The sequence below is a fragment of the Anguilla rostrata genome, chromosome 13, assembly GCF_018555375.3.
Source record: "Anguilla rostrata isolate EN2019 chromosome 13, ASM1855537v3, whole genome shotgun sequence".
NCBI classification, from domain to species: Eukaryota; Metazoa; Chordata; class Actinopteri; order Anguilliformes; family Anguillidae; genus Anguilla; species Anguilla rostrata.
In genome coordinates, this window is record NC_057945.1 from 6609557 (window position 1) to 6625854 (window position 16298).

A 16298-nucleotide genomic window follows, 5' to 3' on the forward strand; every position below is an offset into this window, starting at 1 on the left:
AATAAATTGCAATATTTATTCTTTAATTTCTGCACTAATTTCTTCACTCTCTCTTTCATTGGAGAGCATATTTTGTTTGCCCTGAGTTCAGTGGCACTTTGCTGTGACAGGTTTAGCCTATTAAACAAAAGTTTTCCAAAAAAATTAACAAACAAAAAAAAAACTGCTCAGTTTAGAAAATGACGTTTCTTAAGCTGCTCACTTTTATTTTTAAAATGTTTATTTTTATATGTCATATTATACACATCATATTGACAAGTCATTATTGGCACTCCGTTCTCCATTGTTGAGCAATACTGCTACCCTCGCTCTATTACATGTGGAATGCTGCATAAATTTAAGTCGAACCTGCCATGTCCAAGTTGTCATATGACAGGTAGAACGTAAAAGTTTCATAACAGAACAGTTCAAAGCCATATAACTCCAAAGACAAGGTACACTTAAAATCAGAAGATCGTTCGCCATCCAGCAGACCTATGGAGTTTCCCTTTTATGTATCTGCAGGAACTATATTGTCCATGAGATTTAAATGTCCATCTTTATGCTATGCAGCACAACAATGAATCATAATAATTTAAGCAATAAGTAACACACTTACATGTGTTGCATATATTTGTATTACACGTTTTCCATATTGCAAATATTTAGTACATGTTTCTGATAACGCCTCATGTTAAATATGACTCCAAACCGACCAGCATGAAAATTCAATGTATACGACAAGGTATATGACAAGGTCTAACATAAAGACCTACATAAAACATTCATAATGATTTATAGCATGTTAAATGTGTAGTAGTGCCACTATGGTGAGAGCTTCATAACACTTTCAAGAGCATTGAATATAAAAGTCGCTGAGAACCACCTTTGACACTAGACTTTATAACACATCCAAGAACAAATTACATTAAAATATGTAAGGAAATTCATTGGACAATAGAACACATTCAAAATAGCTTCATAAGACATTCTTTTTTATTATTATTATTATTTTAAAGAATATTTAACAGGAATGATTAACACTAATCCTCAAAAAGTGATTTTATGTTAGATTATATAGGATTCATGTTCATCATCAGGATGTTTGAGTAACGTGGATTAATGGATTTCTGAAAATGTTATTGCCATTGTTCACCATGAGGAGATGTTACCCATTTGTGTGCATACGACGTGAATGGAATATCATTTATGTGACCTTGAGTGAAATTATTTGGAATAAAATAATTATTTTTAAAGAAGTTTTAGGAACCTTCTTATCGTACTTTCTGTTCTTTCACTGTGGCTGCGAAGTCTTTAATTGTTATTTGGATTATTACATATTTTACTGTAATTATCACTGCAGTTCTCTATTTGTGCCCTTTACAATGAACACATTGCAGTTTTAAAAATCTTTGGTTCACTGTTTTAAGATTGTAAAGCTGTTGTACCACCTACAAGAAAAACACTTGAATAAATGCAGTTGGGAGATTTGAATGTGTGCGAATTATGATGTTTAGATTTGGAAATCTAATAAATCTAATAAAATAGCCAGCCAGCTAGCTACATAAAAACTGTTAGCAGACACTGCTGAAAACAGTGTTAACTGTTAACAGACAATTGGCTGTCGTTATAGCTAGCTAGCCATTGTTAGGTTACATTATTTAGCCAGTAGCAGCAACAACACCTCCTGCAAAGCAGGCTACAACACTAAAGTACATCACACAAAAAATAATGTTATTTCAGAAGCAAACATATGTGGAATACTGAAATATGTAAACAATAACTGTTATTTTACATTAAAACAGGATTAGGTACCGAGGGTCATGTGACTCACAATCCATAGACTTAAGTTGAATATACAGTACTGTGGAGAAAAATGGCAATGAATATATGTATGATGTATTGTGCTTTCTCCTCTTAGTGATTGCCATGTGTACGTATCAACAGCTTATTGGAAACAACACTAAGCATGTGTAACTATGTGGTTATTTACATGGGATCTGATTTGGACATTCTTGCTAGTTAGCCTGCTGACTAAAGCACTGTCAGCTAAGTGGTTAGCAAAGCAACTGTATGGTATGCCTGTATGGTAGTCCTAGTGCAAAAACGGCAGTGCAGCAATACGCTGGGGTTGATCGGAAACCACAATTATAACTGTTGTACTGCCAATCTTAAAAACCGAAGTGAACAAACAACCAAATCTTCACAGTGTATCCCCTCTGTGAGCATATGCAGCAGTGGGGTTTCTGGTTGGGGAGGTGTGAGCGTATGCAGCAGTGGAGTTTTGGGTTGGGGGGTGTGAGCATACGTAGCAGTAGGGTTTTTGGTTGGGGGTGGGGGAGCGGGGTTGGAGCATATGCAGCAGTGTGGTTTTGGGTTGGGGGTGGGAGCGTATGCAGCAGTGGGGTTTTGGGTTGGGGGTGTGTGAGCGTACATAGCAGTGGAGTTTTAGGTAGGGGGTGTGTGAGCGTACTTAGCAGTGGAGTTTTAGGTTGGGGGTGTGTGAGCGTACTTAGCAGTGGAGTTTTGGGTTGGGGGTGTGTGAGCGTATGTAGCAGTGGGGTTTTGGGCAGGGAGTGTAAGCATGCAGCAGTAAGGTTTTGGGTTGGGGATGGGAGCGTATGCAGCAGTGGGGTTTTGGGCAGGGAGTGTAAGCATGCAGCAGTAAGGTTTTGGGTTGGGGGTGGGAGCGTATGCAGCAGTGGGGTTTGGGCAGGAGTGTAAGCAGCAGAGTAGGTTTTGGGTTGGGGTGTGGAGCGTATGTCAGCAGCTGGGTTTTGGGTTGGGGGGATTGGGGCATATGCAGCAGTGGGGTTTTGGGTTAGGGGGTGTGAGCGTATGTAGCAGCTGGGTTTTGGGTTGGGGGATGGGAGCGTATGCAGCAGTGGGGTTTTGGGTAGGGGGGTGTGAGCGTATGTAGCAGCTGGGTTTTGGGTAGGGGGGTGTGAGCGTATGCCTGCCAGTCACAGAGAGAGCCATCTTCACAGTGAAGACATGCGGAGTGACAGGCTGCTTCTGCCAGCGGGTTTCTCTGTCTGCAGTTTAATTCCTAAATAGGCTCATCGGAAACAAAATGGCAAAAGGGTCGCTTTTCTATAGATACTGTACATAGCGCAGCAAAGGAAAACCGGAAAAGTTTAAAGATGTTCTTCGTGTTTCTCCACTAAAATGTGCACAATATGCAGTGTGTTATGTATATATATTATGTATTTGATGTCTCTGAAGTGGAATGAATGGTGGATTCCATGAGAACTGGGCCATTGTTCTTTAAATTCATCCATATGAGGAGCTCACACATGGAACGAAGAAATGAGCAGTCACTCTTATGTACATGAACAGTCACTCTTGCACACGATAACATTCACTCCCAGTGGTTCTTTTAAAGAATTTTTCAGTCCCCCACCCCACATTTTTAGGTCCCCCCCCCCCCCACCCCCCGGGGATTATTTTACAGTCTTTATGTACCCCCCATCTCCCACCCCCCCAAAAAGTAACTGCATTGCTGTCTTTAGGTTCCCATCAATAATTCTGCTACAGTGTGACTGTGTTACAGTTTTAGGTTCCCCCCGGTGATTGTGTTACAGTTTTAAGTTCCTCCGGTGGTTCTGTCGTCGTAGCGTTGCTGTGGAACCTCTGATGTTTCCTCTCTTTCCTCCGCTCACCTCTCCTCCCCTTTTTTCTTTTGTCTGTTGAAGACCACATGCAGATTATTCAATCATTCATTTTATGAAAGCAGATCATCACAATCAAAAAATCCAAACATAATTGACAAGATTAAATTATGGGGGCCCAGCAAAAAGATTCCCTCAACCTTATGACTAGTTAGCAAACAATAAGCAAGCAATACAAAATGGATATTAATTATATGAATTAATAAAGCCTATATGAATTAATAAATAGGCCTTCTAGGTGCTGTTAAATTTTCTTTTTTTATTTGCTTGCATTCATGCATTTTTTAACCACCAATATTGTGGCAGTCGGTCCGCCTGAGAGGCGGACTGGTCTCGGCTGCGCCGGCTGGTGGAGAGAGCACACGCACCTGGGTTGCGTTAGCTAATTAGCCCAGGTGCTAAAAGGTGTGCTGCTCTCCACAGTTCAGCGCCGAGACCGGGAGCTAACACTGAGAGCGCAGTTATGGTCTTCGTTTCGTTTTTGTTTGAGCACTGAAGTCAATGAAAGGAATCCTCAGCTGGGAGGCTGGAGGAGCTGGACCTGGCCGGGAAGGCGGGTCAGCTACAGAGCAGGGAACTGAAAAGTTGCTGCTCTGTTTTACTTTCTTTTGTCTTTGTTATTTTAGCTTGTTATTTTAATTCATTGTTTTTGCGTGGAACCCGTGAGGGGGAAAGGTGAAGGTGTCAGTTTATTTTATTTTGTGTTGGTGTGGGTGCGCTCTCTCTCTCTCTCTCCATGTAACAGACAACGGTGTTGCCCGGTACTGCCGCACCTCCCTCCCAGGGGTGTCACACTCGCATGTGACATATTTATTACTAGGGTAACATCCCAATGCTAGCAACCATAATACAGTGAATAATCATGTTTACCCCTTTTCCACCAAAGCATTTTGAGGGCCGGTTCGGAGCCGGTGCCTAATCGCGAACCAGTTCTTTGCTTTCCGACAGCAAAAGAACTGGCTCTCGGCCAGGAAAACTGGTTCCAAAGCGGCACCAGCACTTGGCTGCTCTAGGACCAAGAACCGCTTATGTCAGGGGCTGGGGGCGGGATTATCGTGACCAACCAAGACCAACTAAAACTTTGTGACTGCCAGGTAGAGTGAGAGCACCTATTATTGACCACCTTTGTTCGACAGACAGGAAAACGTAAACTGATTTCCAACCATATATGAAATAGGTGAAATATCGGTAACAACCTGAAACTAGTTATGTACAGGTTGTTACCGATAAAAATGTCCTTGTTATCCTCTAGTGGTTATTTTTTTCAGTACTTTCGCGATTTTTTTATGTGCCTGCAAATAAGTCAGAGGTGGTCCAGTGCTAGCTTTTGGTTGCTAAGCGGACGTGTATCGACAACCCCATATAAATTAATGGAACTTGACATAAATTTGCTAGCATACTGTTTAAGTGTCCTGTCTTGCGTATTTGAGGTTAATATGAGAAATGGTGGTCACTATCAGCACGTCTAGGAATCCGTACATATTCACTGTTGTAACCCAAGTCGCTGGACGCAAAATAGCCGTTAGGAAGGAGTTTGAAATTATGAAGCAACGTCTGCGCCATTGGATTTAATGGGTTGCGATGAGATAATTCCGAGCGTGTTGCTTGTCTTAAAGTTGATATAGTAAATAAGGCTGTAATAATATAACTAAATGTATATGTATGAAGTTGGTTTTAGTTTATTGTCTGTATTTTTACAGGACATACATTTTAATAGGTAACTATGTTGCTGGGAAAGCGGAGACGTATACACAGACGTATACGTAATGACTCTCTAGCCCGTGGAAAAGCAAACCAGTTCTTAGAAGGTTTGCAAGTTGAACCAACTGTGAACCGGCACTAGCACCAGCCCAGAACCACCACTAGGTTCACGTTTGTGGAAAAGGGGTAAGAGAGTATATTTTTCACTGAGATGACTGCTGGGCAGAGGTCCAGAATGGCAACATATTTCATGAGAAAGTACAGAGTTGAAGATTGAACATCCACATCCACAATGTACAGATTCACCGTTATCCATTAAAACTGAATTCAACACCTGTATACTTACACCTATTTCACACTCCCACCCACACACACATGGGGTGGACGTCTGCTGGGACGTCTTTAGCAGCAATACCCTACAGAAAATATTTCCTACAGCTGCAGACTATAGAGAAGAAGCAGCTTCAGGCTATAATGCATTCCCTCCGGGGAAATAAAGTGATAATCATCAAGGTCGCAAATTTCACCTAAAGTAACATGAAACTCCTTGAGAGAAACTACAGAGAACTAATGTAAAAAGAAAAATGTATTATATAGGAGATTTTTAAAACAGAACAATAGAAGCAGAAAACAAATATAAGATATATAAAAATAAATTAATAAATATTATGAGATCTAATAAGAAAGAGCATTATCACAAACTATTGGAGCAGTATAGGAGTAACACCCAAGGAACATGGAGAGTGCTTAACAGCCTAATTAAAAAGGGTACTGGAAAAGCAGACAATCCAAATTACTTTGTAAAAGATAACAATACAATTATAAATAAAACAAAAGAAAGTGCCAATGAATTTAACAATTATTTTGTAAATGTTGGATACAATTTAGCAAACGAGATTGTGGAACCGAGAAATAGGGATGGTGTAGATGAAGACATTGTTCATAAAAACTCCTACTCCATCTTCATTAGAGGTGCTGATGAAAAGGAAATACTTGACATTGTTAAAAAATAAAAGTCCACTGATCGGACTGAAATTGATATGTCGTTAGTAATAGATATTATAGAATGTATAGTGAAACCATTGACACATATCTGCAATCAATCCTTCCAAACAGGTGTATTTCCCAGCAAAATGAAAACAGCAAAAGTCATTGCTATTTATAAAAGTGGAGACAGACATCTATTCTCCAATTATAGACCGATTTCTCAGTTCTCAAAAATTTTAGAAAAACTATTTGTGCAAAGATTGGATAATTTCATAGAAAAACACAATTTGTTGAGTGACCATCAGTATGGCTTTAGAGCTAATAGGTCCACCTCAATGGCAGTGATGGAACTGGTACAAGAGATTTTTACTGCAATGGACAACAAGGAATATACTGTGAGGGTGTTTCTAGACCTAAAAAAAAACCATTCAATACCATTGATCATGGCTTATTAATGAAGAACCTGGAGAGATATGGTATTAGAGGAATAGCACACTCATGGCTAAGTAGTTACCTCGATGATAGACATCAATATGTACAAATAAATAGCGTTGAATCTGATTTGTTGAAGGTTACTTGTGGGGTTCCACAAGGTTCTGTGCTAGGCCCTAAACTGTTTATATTGTATATAAATTGTATTTGTAAAGTGTCTAAATTGTTAAAATTTGTTTTATTTGCTGATGACACTAATTTATATTGCTCCGGGAAAAGTTTGGAAGGGCTTCTGAATACAGTGGAAAGGGAATTGAAAGTCTTAAAGAAATGGTTTGATATTAACAAGTTGTCACTGAATTTAAGTAAAACAAAGTTTATAATATTTGGGAATCGGCAAATCAATAATCAAGTAAAAATGATTATAAATGATGTTGAAATAGAAAGAGTGTATGAAAATAAATTTCTGGGCGTGATAATTGACCATAAATTATGTTGGAAACCACACATAAATTATGTGAAAACAAAAATGTCTAAAACCGTTGCAATATTATATAAAACTAAAGATCTTGAATCAGAAATCACTATATATACTGTATTGTTCTCTCATAGTTCCATACATTACCTACTGTGTGGAGGTATGGGGAAACACATACAAAACCAGCACTTATCCAATTTTCACCCTACAGAAGAGAGCTATAAGAATTGTAAATCGAACGGATTACGAACCAACCAACGCACTATTTATTAATTTACATGCTTTAAAATTTTATGATCTAGTTGATCTTAAATCTGCACAGATAATGTACAGAGCACAAAATAATTTGCTTCCTAACTGTATTCAGAGGTTGTTTGAAATTAGAGAGAGCCAGTATGAAATTAGGGGAATAGGTATGTTTAAAAAATCAAAGGTAAGGACAAATATAAAGATGAGATATATATCTGTCAAAGGGGTTAATTTGTGGAATAGTTGTGACAAGGAATTAAGAATGTGTAGTTCACTTTGCAAATTTGTGATCATTATTGTGTATGAAACATTTGGAACTTTTGTTTTTGTTTCTGTTCTGTTTTGTTTTTGTATAGCCTAAACCTAGTAGTGAAAGGGTTGCCTATTCGAATGTTATGTAAAAAGGGTAGGTATAATAAGCTAAAGCTTCAGCCTACACCTTTTCGGTCAATATTTTTTGTTTTCGTTTCAATTTAATTTAATGCCTTATTGTTTATTTATTTCTACATTCTTTTTGGAAAATTGTTAATAAGGACCGAAATAAATTACTACTACTACTACTACTACTACTACTACTACATCAAAGGTTCTTCAGATCACAATGCCGGAGAGAGAATTGTCAGGTTGACAGATTTCTTAGGCCATAACTTTACGAAATCACACCTCCAGATGCAGTGAGATGTTATTAGATGATGCATTCCTTCGGATGTTCCCCTGAACGTTGTGTTGTGTGTGTGACCAGAATTACAAGTGGAGAGCGGAGGGTTGCTCCGTTCCCATCGCACACTCTGATCACCCTTTTGTCTGACTGTTCTTCATACCCTTTTTGACACTATTGTCCCGACCACAGACAAGTTGTACTTTCTGAAAAATACCACATGTTTCTGGCAGGGCATTTTACACGCAGCCTGCGTCCACTTATCGATACCTCAGCGAGAACATTATGGGAAACACCCCTGTCTTTAAGGAGAGCCGCCTATTAAAATAATAAATACAGCAAAGACAGCCAGAAAAAAAACTGTACAGCTATAATTAGAGAGAAAGAAACCCAATTTGTTACTGTAGTAATAATAATAATAATAATAATGTGAATTATTTGTATATTGTAAGTGTCTTTTCATACTGGAGATTAGTCTTGCTTTAAAGTGCTTTGAACACTATATATCTCTACAAAATACACAACCAGAAATTCTTTATGTCCCTGCATCAAGCATTTAACATTTTGGACATTATCCTGCAATAAAAGTCTGTTTTACTCTTGACACCACCCGTTCGTTCATTGCTAATTCATGGGTAAATTCATCAGGAACTCATACCATCTCAACAGTGGCTCCACTTCCTTAGAAGATTGAGGAAATTTGGCATGGGCCCATTTTTCTTTTTTTTTTTCTTTTTTTTTTTACAGCTGCACAACAGAAAGTTTGAACTGGGGTCCATCACAGAACTGCACAAGCACAGCAGCACAGCAAAGACTGCACAGGTCGCTGGTTTCCAGCTCTCGTTCCTTAAGGTAATACGAGCCGACAGCCATAGCTCTACAGATTTTATAGAATCATCAGATGGCCAGGTCCTTCAGTCTTCCTGAATGACTAATTCTAGTGGGTAAGAGGATCTGGTTCTGTCAAACTTCCATTGTAATCATACTGCACTCTAAGACAATAAAATAACATAATGACGAGAACAGGCCATTCAGCCCAACAGTGCTCGCCATTTTCCTGACTAAATTAGTGCTCTGATTACCTACAGACTAGATAGTATCTAACACCATATTGAGAGGCATCAATTGTAAAGCGCTTTGGATAAAAGCACTATATAAATGCAGTCCATCCATTTACCATATCAAGCCTATTCTTGAAAATCCTCAGTTTCTGCTTATATGGAATTTACCTTTTGCTAATTTCCATTTATGTCCCCTCGTTCTACTAACAGAACTGAATTTGAAGTATCTCTTTTAGTTCACTTTGTTGATATCCTTTATGAATTTAAAATCAATCAAATCACCCCGAGTCTCCTTTTACTAAGTTTGAAGAGATTAAGCATCTTTCCTCATAGCTTTTATCTTTCATACCAGGAATCAATTTGTTTGCTCTGCTTAGAACCTTTTCCAGAGCCTCTATATCATTCTTGTAATACCATCACCAGAACTACACACAATACTCCAAGTGTGGTCTAACAAATGTATTGTATAAAATAAGTATAACTTTCTTGGATTTATACTCAATACTTTTGGGTATATATTTCAAGGGAGTGGGAGGTGGCACGCAATTGCAGACCGAGGGGATCTAAAAGTTAACCTCGAGGGGTAACCACAAATATCGCCAAGCGATTGAAAGGGACAGGGGAAACACCAAATAATAAAGAGCTCTAAATAATCGCTCCCTCTACTCACTGAATCTTCTGTCAGTGGACTCAGAAAACAAAAAACTAAACACCGGTGCAGCGTAGCTACCTAGAAAGTAAAAACCCGAATAGGAAAACAGAGTGGAGTAACCTACTAAAGAAAATGACACTCGCAGCCAGGCGGGTCGGAAAAGGTATACTAAAGAGACGAGGGCGAAATGTCCTCCACAGCGCTAAGAGAGAATCAGCTCAGAGAAGAAACTAAATGGTGGTCAAATCTCACAGATAGGATCGATGCGGTAACTTCTGCGGATTCTTACACCCCTACACACGTAGAGCATGACAAACAATGAGTCTGCGCTGAACCCCGGAAACCAGGGGCTAGATATAGGACTCCCACACCTGACCCTAATCAGGGACAATTAACTCAAGGAGCCAATGCGTGTGAGGTGCCGCCACCTCACAATAGGACTCACACACCTGCCCCTCATCAGGGACAATTAACCCACAGAAACCAATGAGTGAGAGGTGCGTCATCTAATTCCTACTGTCTCCATTTTACTAACAAGTCTCTCATGTAGTACCTTAATAAATGCCTTTTGGAAATCTAAATATATAATACCATAAGCCTTGTTATAATCAAAACACTTGGTAGCTTCTTCCAAGAATACACAAAGGTTTGTCAGGCATGACCTTCCCTTGCGAAAACCGTGCTGGCTATCCCTTAGGATGTTGCTATTTTCAAGAAATACTTCCAACTTTTTTCTAATGATCGATTCCAGTATTTTACATGTGACGCAAGTTAAACTGACAGGCCTGTAGTTTCCTGGATCAGTACAGTCCCCTTTCTTTTATATTGGCATTATATTACCTTGCTTCCAGTCCTCAGGTATTTCTCCAGTTTCTAAGGACTGTCTAAAAATACCTGCCAGTGGTTTAAAGATTACACCTAACTGCTTGAGTACTCTTGGGTATATGCCATACAGCAGTGGTTCCCAACCCTGTTCCTGGGGATCTTCCATCCTGTAGGTTTTCACACAAACCTTAATTTGGCACACCTGATTCTACTAATTAGCAGCTCGATTAGGACTCTAGCTGTTGAGTGAGGTGTGCTTTGTTAGGGCTCGAGTGAAAATCTACAGGAAGGTAGATCTCCAGGAGCAGGGCTGGGGACCCCTGCCATACAATCAAGCCCCTTTGAGAACTTTCAAGAAAATCCATTACGATTGAAACATTAAACGCATCATCGTGCTCAGGGTTCAGTCCTGGACTGTGACGGGACATAATCACGCAGTGAGCCAGCAACCCAGCGCAGAGGCCACACACAATCCCCAAACACACAAGTTTATTCCCGGAGAAAGTCGAGAAGATACAGTCCGAGTGCACAAGCTTCAGTTTTTGGAGACCACCTTTATTTTATATCAATCAAGATTTTGGCCAAAAATTCAAACTGGGGTCAGCAAACTTCATAAACTGCTCCAGAGTCATAGGTTTCCTCCACGGATCTGTCTCTGCCTTAACAAGATCAACCCCCCCCCCCTCCTGCATGGTGGCCTGGGACATAATAACCCAGCCCCCTTCTCCTCCCCAGCTGGCGGACATTATAGTCTCGTCGGCAGGTCTGATGTTTGATTGCAAGCAGTTTTCGGATCATTTTGTGGTAATTGTGTCTAGCTAGGATTTGGCCATCCTGAACTGGCAGTCCTGGTAAGGTTTGGAAGGGGGTTGGGTGTAAAGCAATACTCCTATCTCCGCTGCAGATCACAGCATGGGGCCAGAGCATGCAGCCAGCCCCCTGGCCGTGTAACCCATCTCCTCGTCATCCCGGGTTAATGGGACGCAGAGGCCTCCGGAACAGGCTTCCAACCCCTCAACAAACAGCAGGCTGGAACAATAAGCCCTCCCCTAATCCTGTCTACGGCCCTGCGTCCTGGAGCCAGCGGGCAGAGGCGCACTGCTCAACCGTGGGCCTCTCTGCTGACGGGCAGCCCTGTGTGTGTGTGTGTGTGTGTGTGTGTGTGTGTGTGTGCGCATGTGTGGGTGTGTGTGCGTGTTTGTGTGTGTGTGCGTGTGCGTGTGTGTGTGGGTGTGAGTGCGTGTGCGCGTCCGCATGCGTTTGTGTATGTTATACCAATACAGGATCCGAACAGAGACCACTGGACCGGTAAGTCAGGATGCTACCATCTAGATGACAAACTAAAGCATATCTGTTGCTTTTTTTTCAATTGTGATCATTCAAATCTTTAAACAAATATTTAACATGGTACTGAAACTAGTGGGCTGCAATTGAAGCAAGGCGTTTAGTTCTAATGGCACAAACGGAAATAGCTGGCTTATCATTAGCTAGACCTGTAGCTGGCTTTGGCTAGGATATAGCCACCGCCGGCCTATCGGCAGTCTGAGTTTTGCTACTTCTTCAGCATCATACACCTTGTTATCGTATTAATAAAGCTAGTTGAATTTAAAGTGTTGTTTAACCTAGCTGTCAAATTAAACTCTTGGAGGTGCCGCTGAGAGGGGGCGGGCCTTGTCTTGCTGTAAGCCAATCAGGAACTGATTTAAACTGCCTGCCGTTTTTTCAATCAAACTCTCTCATACGAGTATTCTCTCACACAGACTATCATACTCTCTCACACACACTACTATTCCCTCTCACACATACAATCATACTCTCTTACACATTCTACAAATAGTCTCTCACACATACAATCATTCTCTCTCACTTATACTAAGAAAATATAATGGTGTATGTGAGAGTGTACGATGGTGTGTGTAAGAGAGTATAGTGGTGTTTGTGATAGAGAATGATAGTTTGTGTGTGTGTAAGAGTATGATGATTTGTGTAAGAGAGTATAATGATGTGTGTGTGAGACTATAGTGTTGTGTGTGAGAGTATAATGGTATGTATGAGAGACTATGATAATGTGTGTGAGAGAGTATGATGGTGTGTTTGATCAGAAGTATGATTTATGGCCTAAACGGCCTCTCATATGTGTGTATGTGAGTGTGTGTGAGTGTGTACGTGTTTGTGCATGTGTGAGTTCTTATGTGTGTGTGTGTGTGTGTGTGTGTGTGTGTATGTGCATACATGTGTGTATGTGCGAGCATGTGTGTGTGTGCTTGTGTGTGTGCACATGTGTGTGCGAATGTTTGTATTTGTGTGCCTGCATGAGTGCGTGTGTGTGTGTGTGTTTGTATGCTTGCATGAGTGCGTGCGTGTGTGTGCGTTCTCTGTGAAGCCAGCCAGATGAGGCCTTCGCTGGGCACTGTCCACATTTTCAACATGTGGGCAAAGGGCATTCTCCCTGCCAGGGGTCATGACCTTTGACCACTATAAACTGCAACATGAGGCTCAGGTTAAGATAGCAGGGACTGCCAACCAACAGCTGCCATTAGCATGCTGGGTATCAGCTTTAGCCTGCTATATCATGTGCCATTGATCAAACACGATTGGCATCAAATAGCTTAACCTCTTTACTCTGATAGAAAGTACTTCCAGGCAATTCATGCAAGGGCAAGGTCAGGGTGTTTAATCAATTCCCATGTGTCTTCCACTTAGCAGATTTCCTTTCTTTCATTGTACAGCAAGATAACATCATGCAATTCACAGTTATAGTACCAATGCTTCCTCAGGTTGAAAGATGCGGAAGGACTGTTTTGCCTTATCATTTGTGCAAATCTACTGCAAACATATGTGTTTGCCACATTTTTCTAAAAGAAAAATAAAATGAATTCAGGTCGGGCTATTAAGATTGCAATAGTGCTGGACAAGGTTATTTCACATGGCTTTTATTTGAAAGAAACATTTGGGTTTCTGCAAATGATTTGCCTATTTAGGTTCATTCTTCCATTTATTTATCATTGGTAACATGAGCTGTATTCAGTCTTACTTTGAAATAAATAAAGAAATACATTTTTAAATAATTGTACAGGAACTAATGTATGGCTAATTGAAAGGTGTGTCCATAGTAATGGTTTTACACTACCACATACACGTGCGTGGATATGCAAATGCATGTACGCATACACACACACACACACACACACAAACACTCTCACGCACGTACGCATGCACATAAAATCTTTTTTTGTTCCAATGTGATGGAAAAACACTTACTTTGAAATTACTTTTAATTTGCCACAATTTCCATTCTGAGAAATTAAAGTAAATGTTGCAGTTCAAAACTGATATATGATGGAAAAAATGCAAATGTTAACCAGGCCGTTTACCCTGCCATGAAGTCCCGTCTGTGAGCCAATGGTGTTTTCTCACAGAAGTCCAGGACAAACACAAACTAAGATACAGACCAGGTGCGAGTACTAAACCCGTTCCCCCCCCAAAACAGTCCTCCCTCTCCAGTTTAAAACAGCCTCACTCAAAAACCCACAGAGGCCTTCAAACTCAAGCGGTGCTAATGAGGTGGTTATGGAGCGCGGCGTTAAAGCTGTCGATTGCGATCACCGCCTTGTTTTCAACAGCGGTGGAACGGAGCCAGTTCCGCGTTCTTCCACTTGCGATCAAAAGAGCGCACAAAGTGTCTCCGAAGATCCTGTCTGCACCCAGATCTTTTCCCCACCAGCCCTCCAGCCCTCCAGACAGCTTCACTTTGAGAGCACTCTGGCAAGAACAGACCTTTGATCGATGGCATATTTGAGGTCCGACATGCAATCCCTCAAATTAGGCCACATACACTACAAATGCGGACCATTTGCTAAAAAACCAAAAACAGCGATGGAGCAAGCAACCCAAGTGGAATTGTGGTGTGGGTGTGTGTGCGTGCGTGCGTGCGTGCGTGTGTGTGCATGGGTGTTTCTCTGTATTTTATCTGGGGCTAATCCCAGACATAAAACCAAAAAGATATTAGACATTGTCATTATAGGTATGCCCTCATTAATCATTATTTTTATTCATCCAGAGGCTCATAACGTTTATTAGTCTTGTGTTGGTTCGTGGCTTTTCTTGGCTTATGCCCTTGCCAGGGGGTTGCTGTATCTTACCGTACTGTTCTGTAGGCAGCTAAATGGAAGCTTCTCCTGAAGCTGTGGTCCCTCACTAGAGTTGTGGAGCAAGCCAGATATTTGGAAGAGGATGGAACCATGAGCTACCCCAACTGTCCTATCAAAAGAAACCCTTGTCCTGACAGGATGGAGAAATGAAAGCTGGAGTAACAACGGTGTGAAGGCGAGAAGCTATGGGGAACTGTAGCAGGCAAGTTTTGCTATACGTTTAGCATGACTGCCAGGTTTTGGTCGTCTTTACGTTCTTGACCCTAAATTACCTATAGCATGCACATGTATCATAAATACTGACAGACATGTTCACAAATGTTTTCACTTCACTTTCAATCGTCTGTGTAATGTGAATGTATTTTTTCCTTACTGATGCATTTAACCCATATTTGTCCTGGTTTGTTACATACGGCCATTTTGAACAACTTTATACGTTAATGTTATTTTCTCCAAAAGTGTTTCATGTCCAGTCACTTGCTCTTTTCCAGGCTCCAATAAAAATTCCAGGATCATATAAAATGTCCAGTGGAACTGAAACTTAACTGAAACAACACTTGTCATATATAACGTGTAATATTTTGCAAACATATGCTTATTTCTTGTTCAAAAAGCCTTTCACTAAAAGTTTGCTGATGAGAAATTTAGCAAATTTAGCAAAATTGCAAAGACATGAAAATCAGACATAGTAAGCATGATAACATGAATAATAAACATTTTTCTTTAAAACCATTTCTTTTAAAAGCTCATACATTGGACATCAGTGTTTTTGTTTTTCTAAATATAATGAGAGGTGCTCATCAGCTTTAATAACATTAATATATTTCTTCATCAAAAGGAAGTGGGGGCCCGTGAGTTCAAATGTGAGGGTATATACATGCTAATATTGATTAATTCTATTAATTCATAATGAGGCATTTATATTACTCATTGACTGTGGTTACCACAGAAGTTTTCAGGACAACAGAAGTTTTCAGGACAGTTATCATACCATGACATGCATGAGTATCCATAGGTGATAAAACAAATGCATTGTGGGAAAGTGCTATGCAGTTTTACTTGCATACGGTGACAATGGCTGGCCTTCAATGGCCGAAATAGCATTACAGCTAATTGACGATTTTCATAGCGATGCTGGCCAGCAGGTCAGATGGTTAGCAATCCTGAAAGAAAAGTCCGAGGGATGATCTCTGCGATCCGTTTGAAAATGTACAGCATGGCTAAGTGGTGTCGTGAAATCACCATATCTACCACGCCAGCTCGGCCAGACATTAACCATCATTTGCCACCTTTATACCAGTTAAACAAAACCTAAACAAATGAATTAGCTAATAGCTAATATGCATACTTTGGTCCTAAAACTCCTGTACAAAGAGATGTTTATACTGAAAGTATAACAGTTTAATTAAATTTTATGCCTCATACATGTACTTATGGCAAGAAAAAAAAGGTAA

At 40.3% G+C, this 16298-nt stretch overlaps 1 protein-coding gene across 1 annotated transcript in view; it reads right to left on the reverse strand.

Moving 5' to 3' along the window:
* Positions 1-3468: 3468 nt before the first annotated feature.
* The window catches only part of rspo4 (R-spondin 4), a 45939-nt gene continuing 33109 nt past the window's right edge, over positions 3469-16298 (reverse strand). Inside the window, exon 5 of the mRNA XM_064305621.1 lies at positions 3469-3665. Within this exon, the coding sequence (XP_064161691.1) occupies positions 3535-3665 (131 nt within the window). The 3' untranslated portion in view covers positions 3469-3534. The remainder of the gene's footprint in view (positions 3666-16298) is intronic.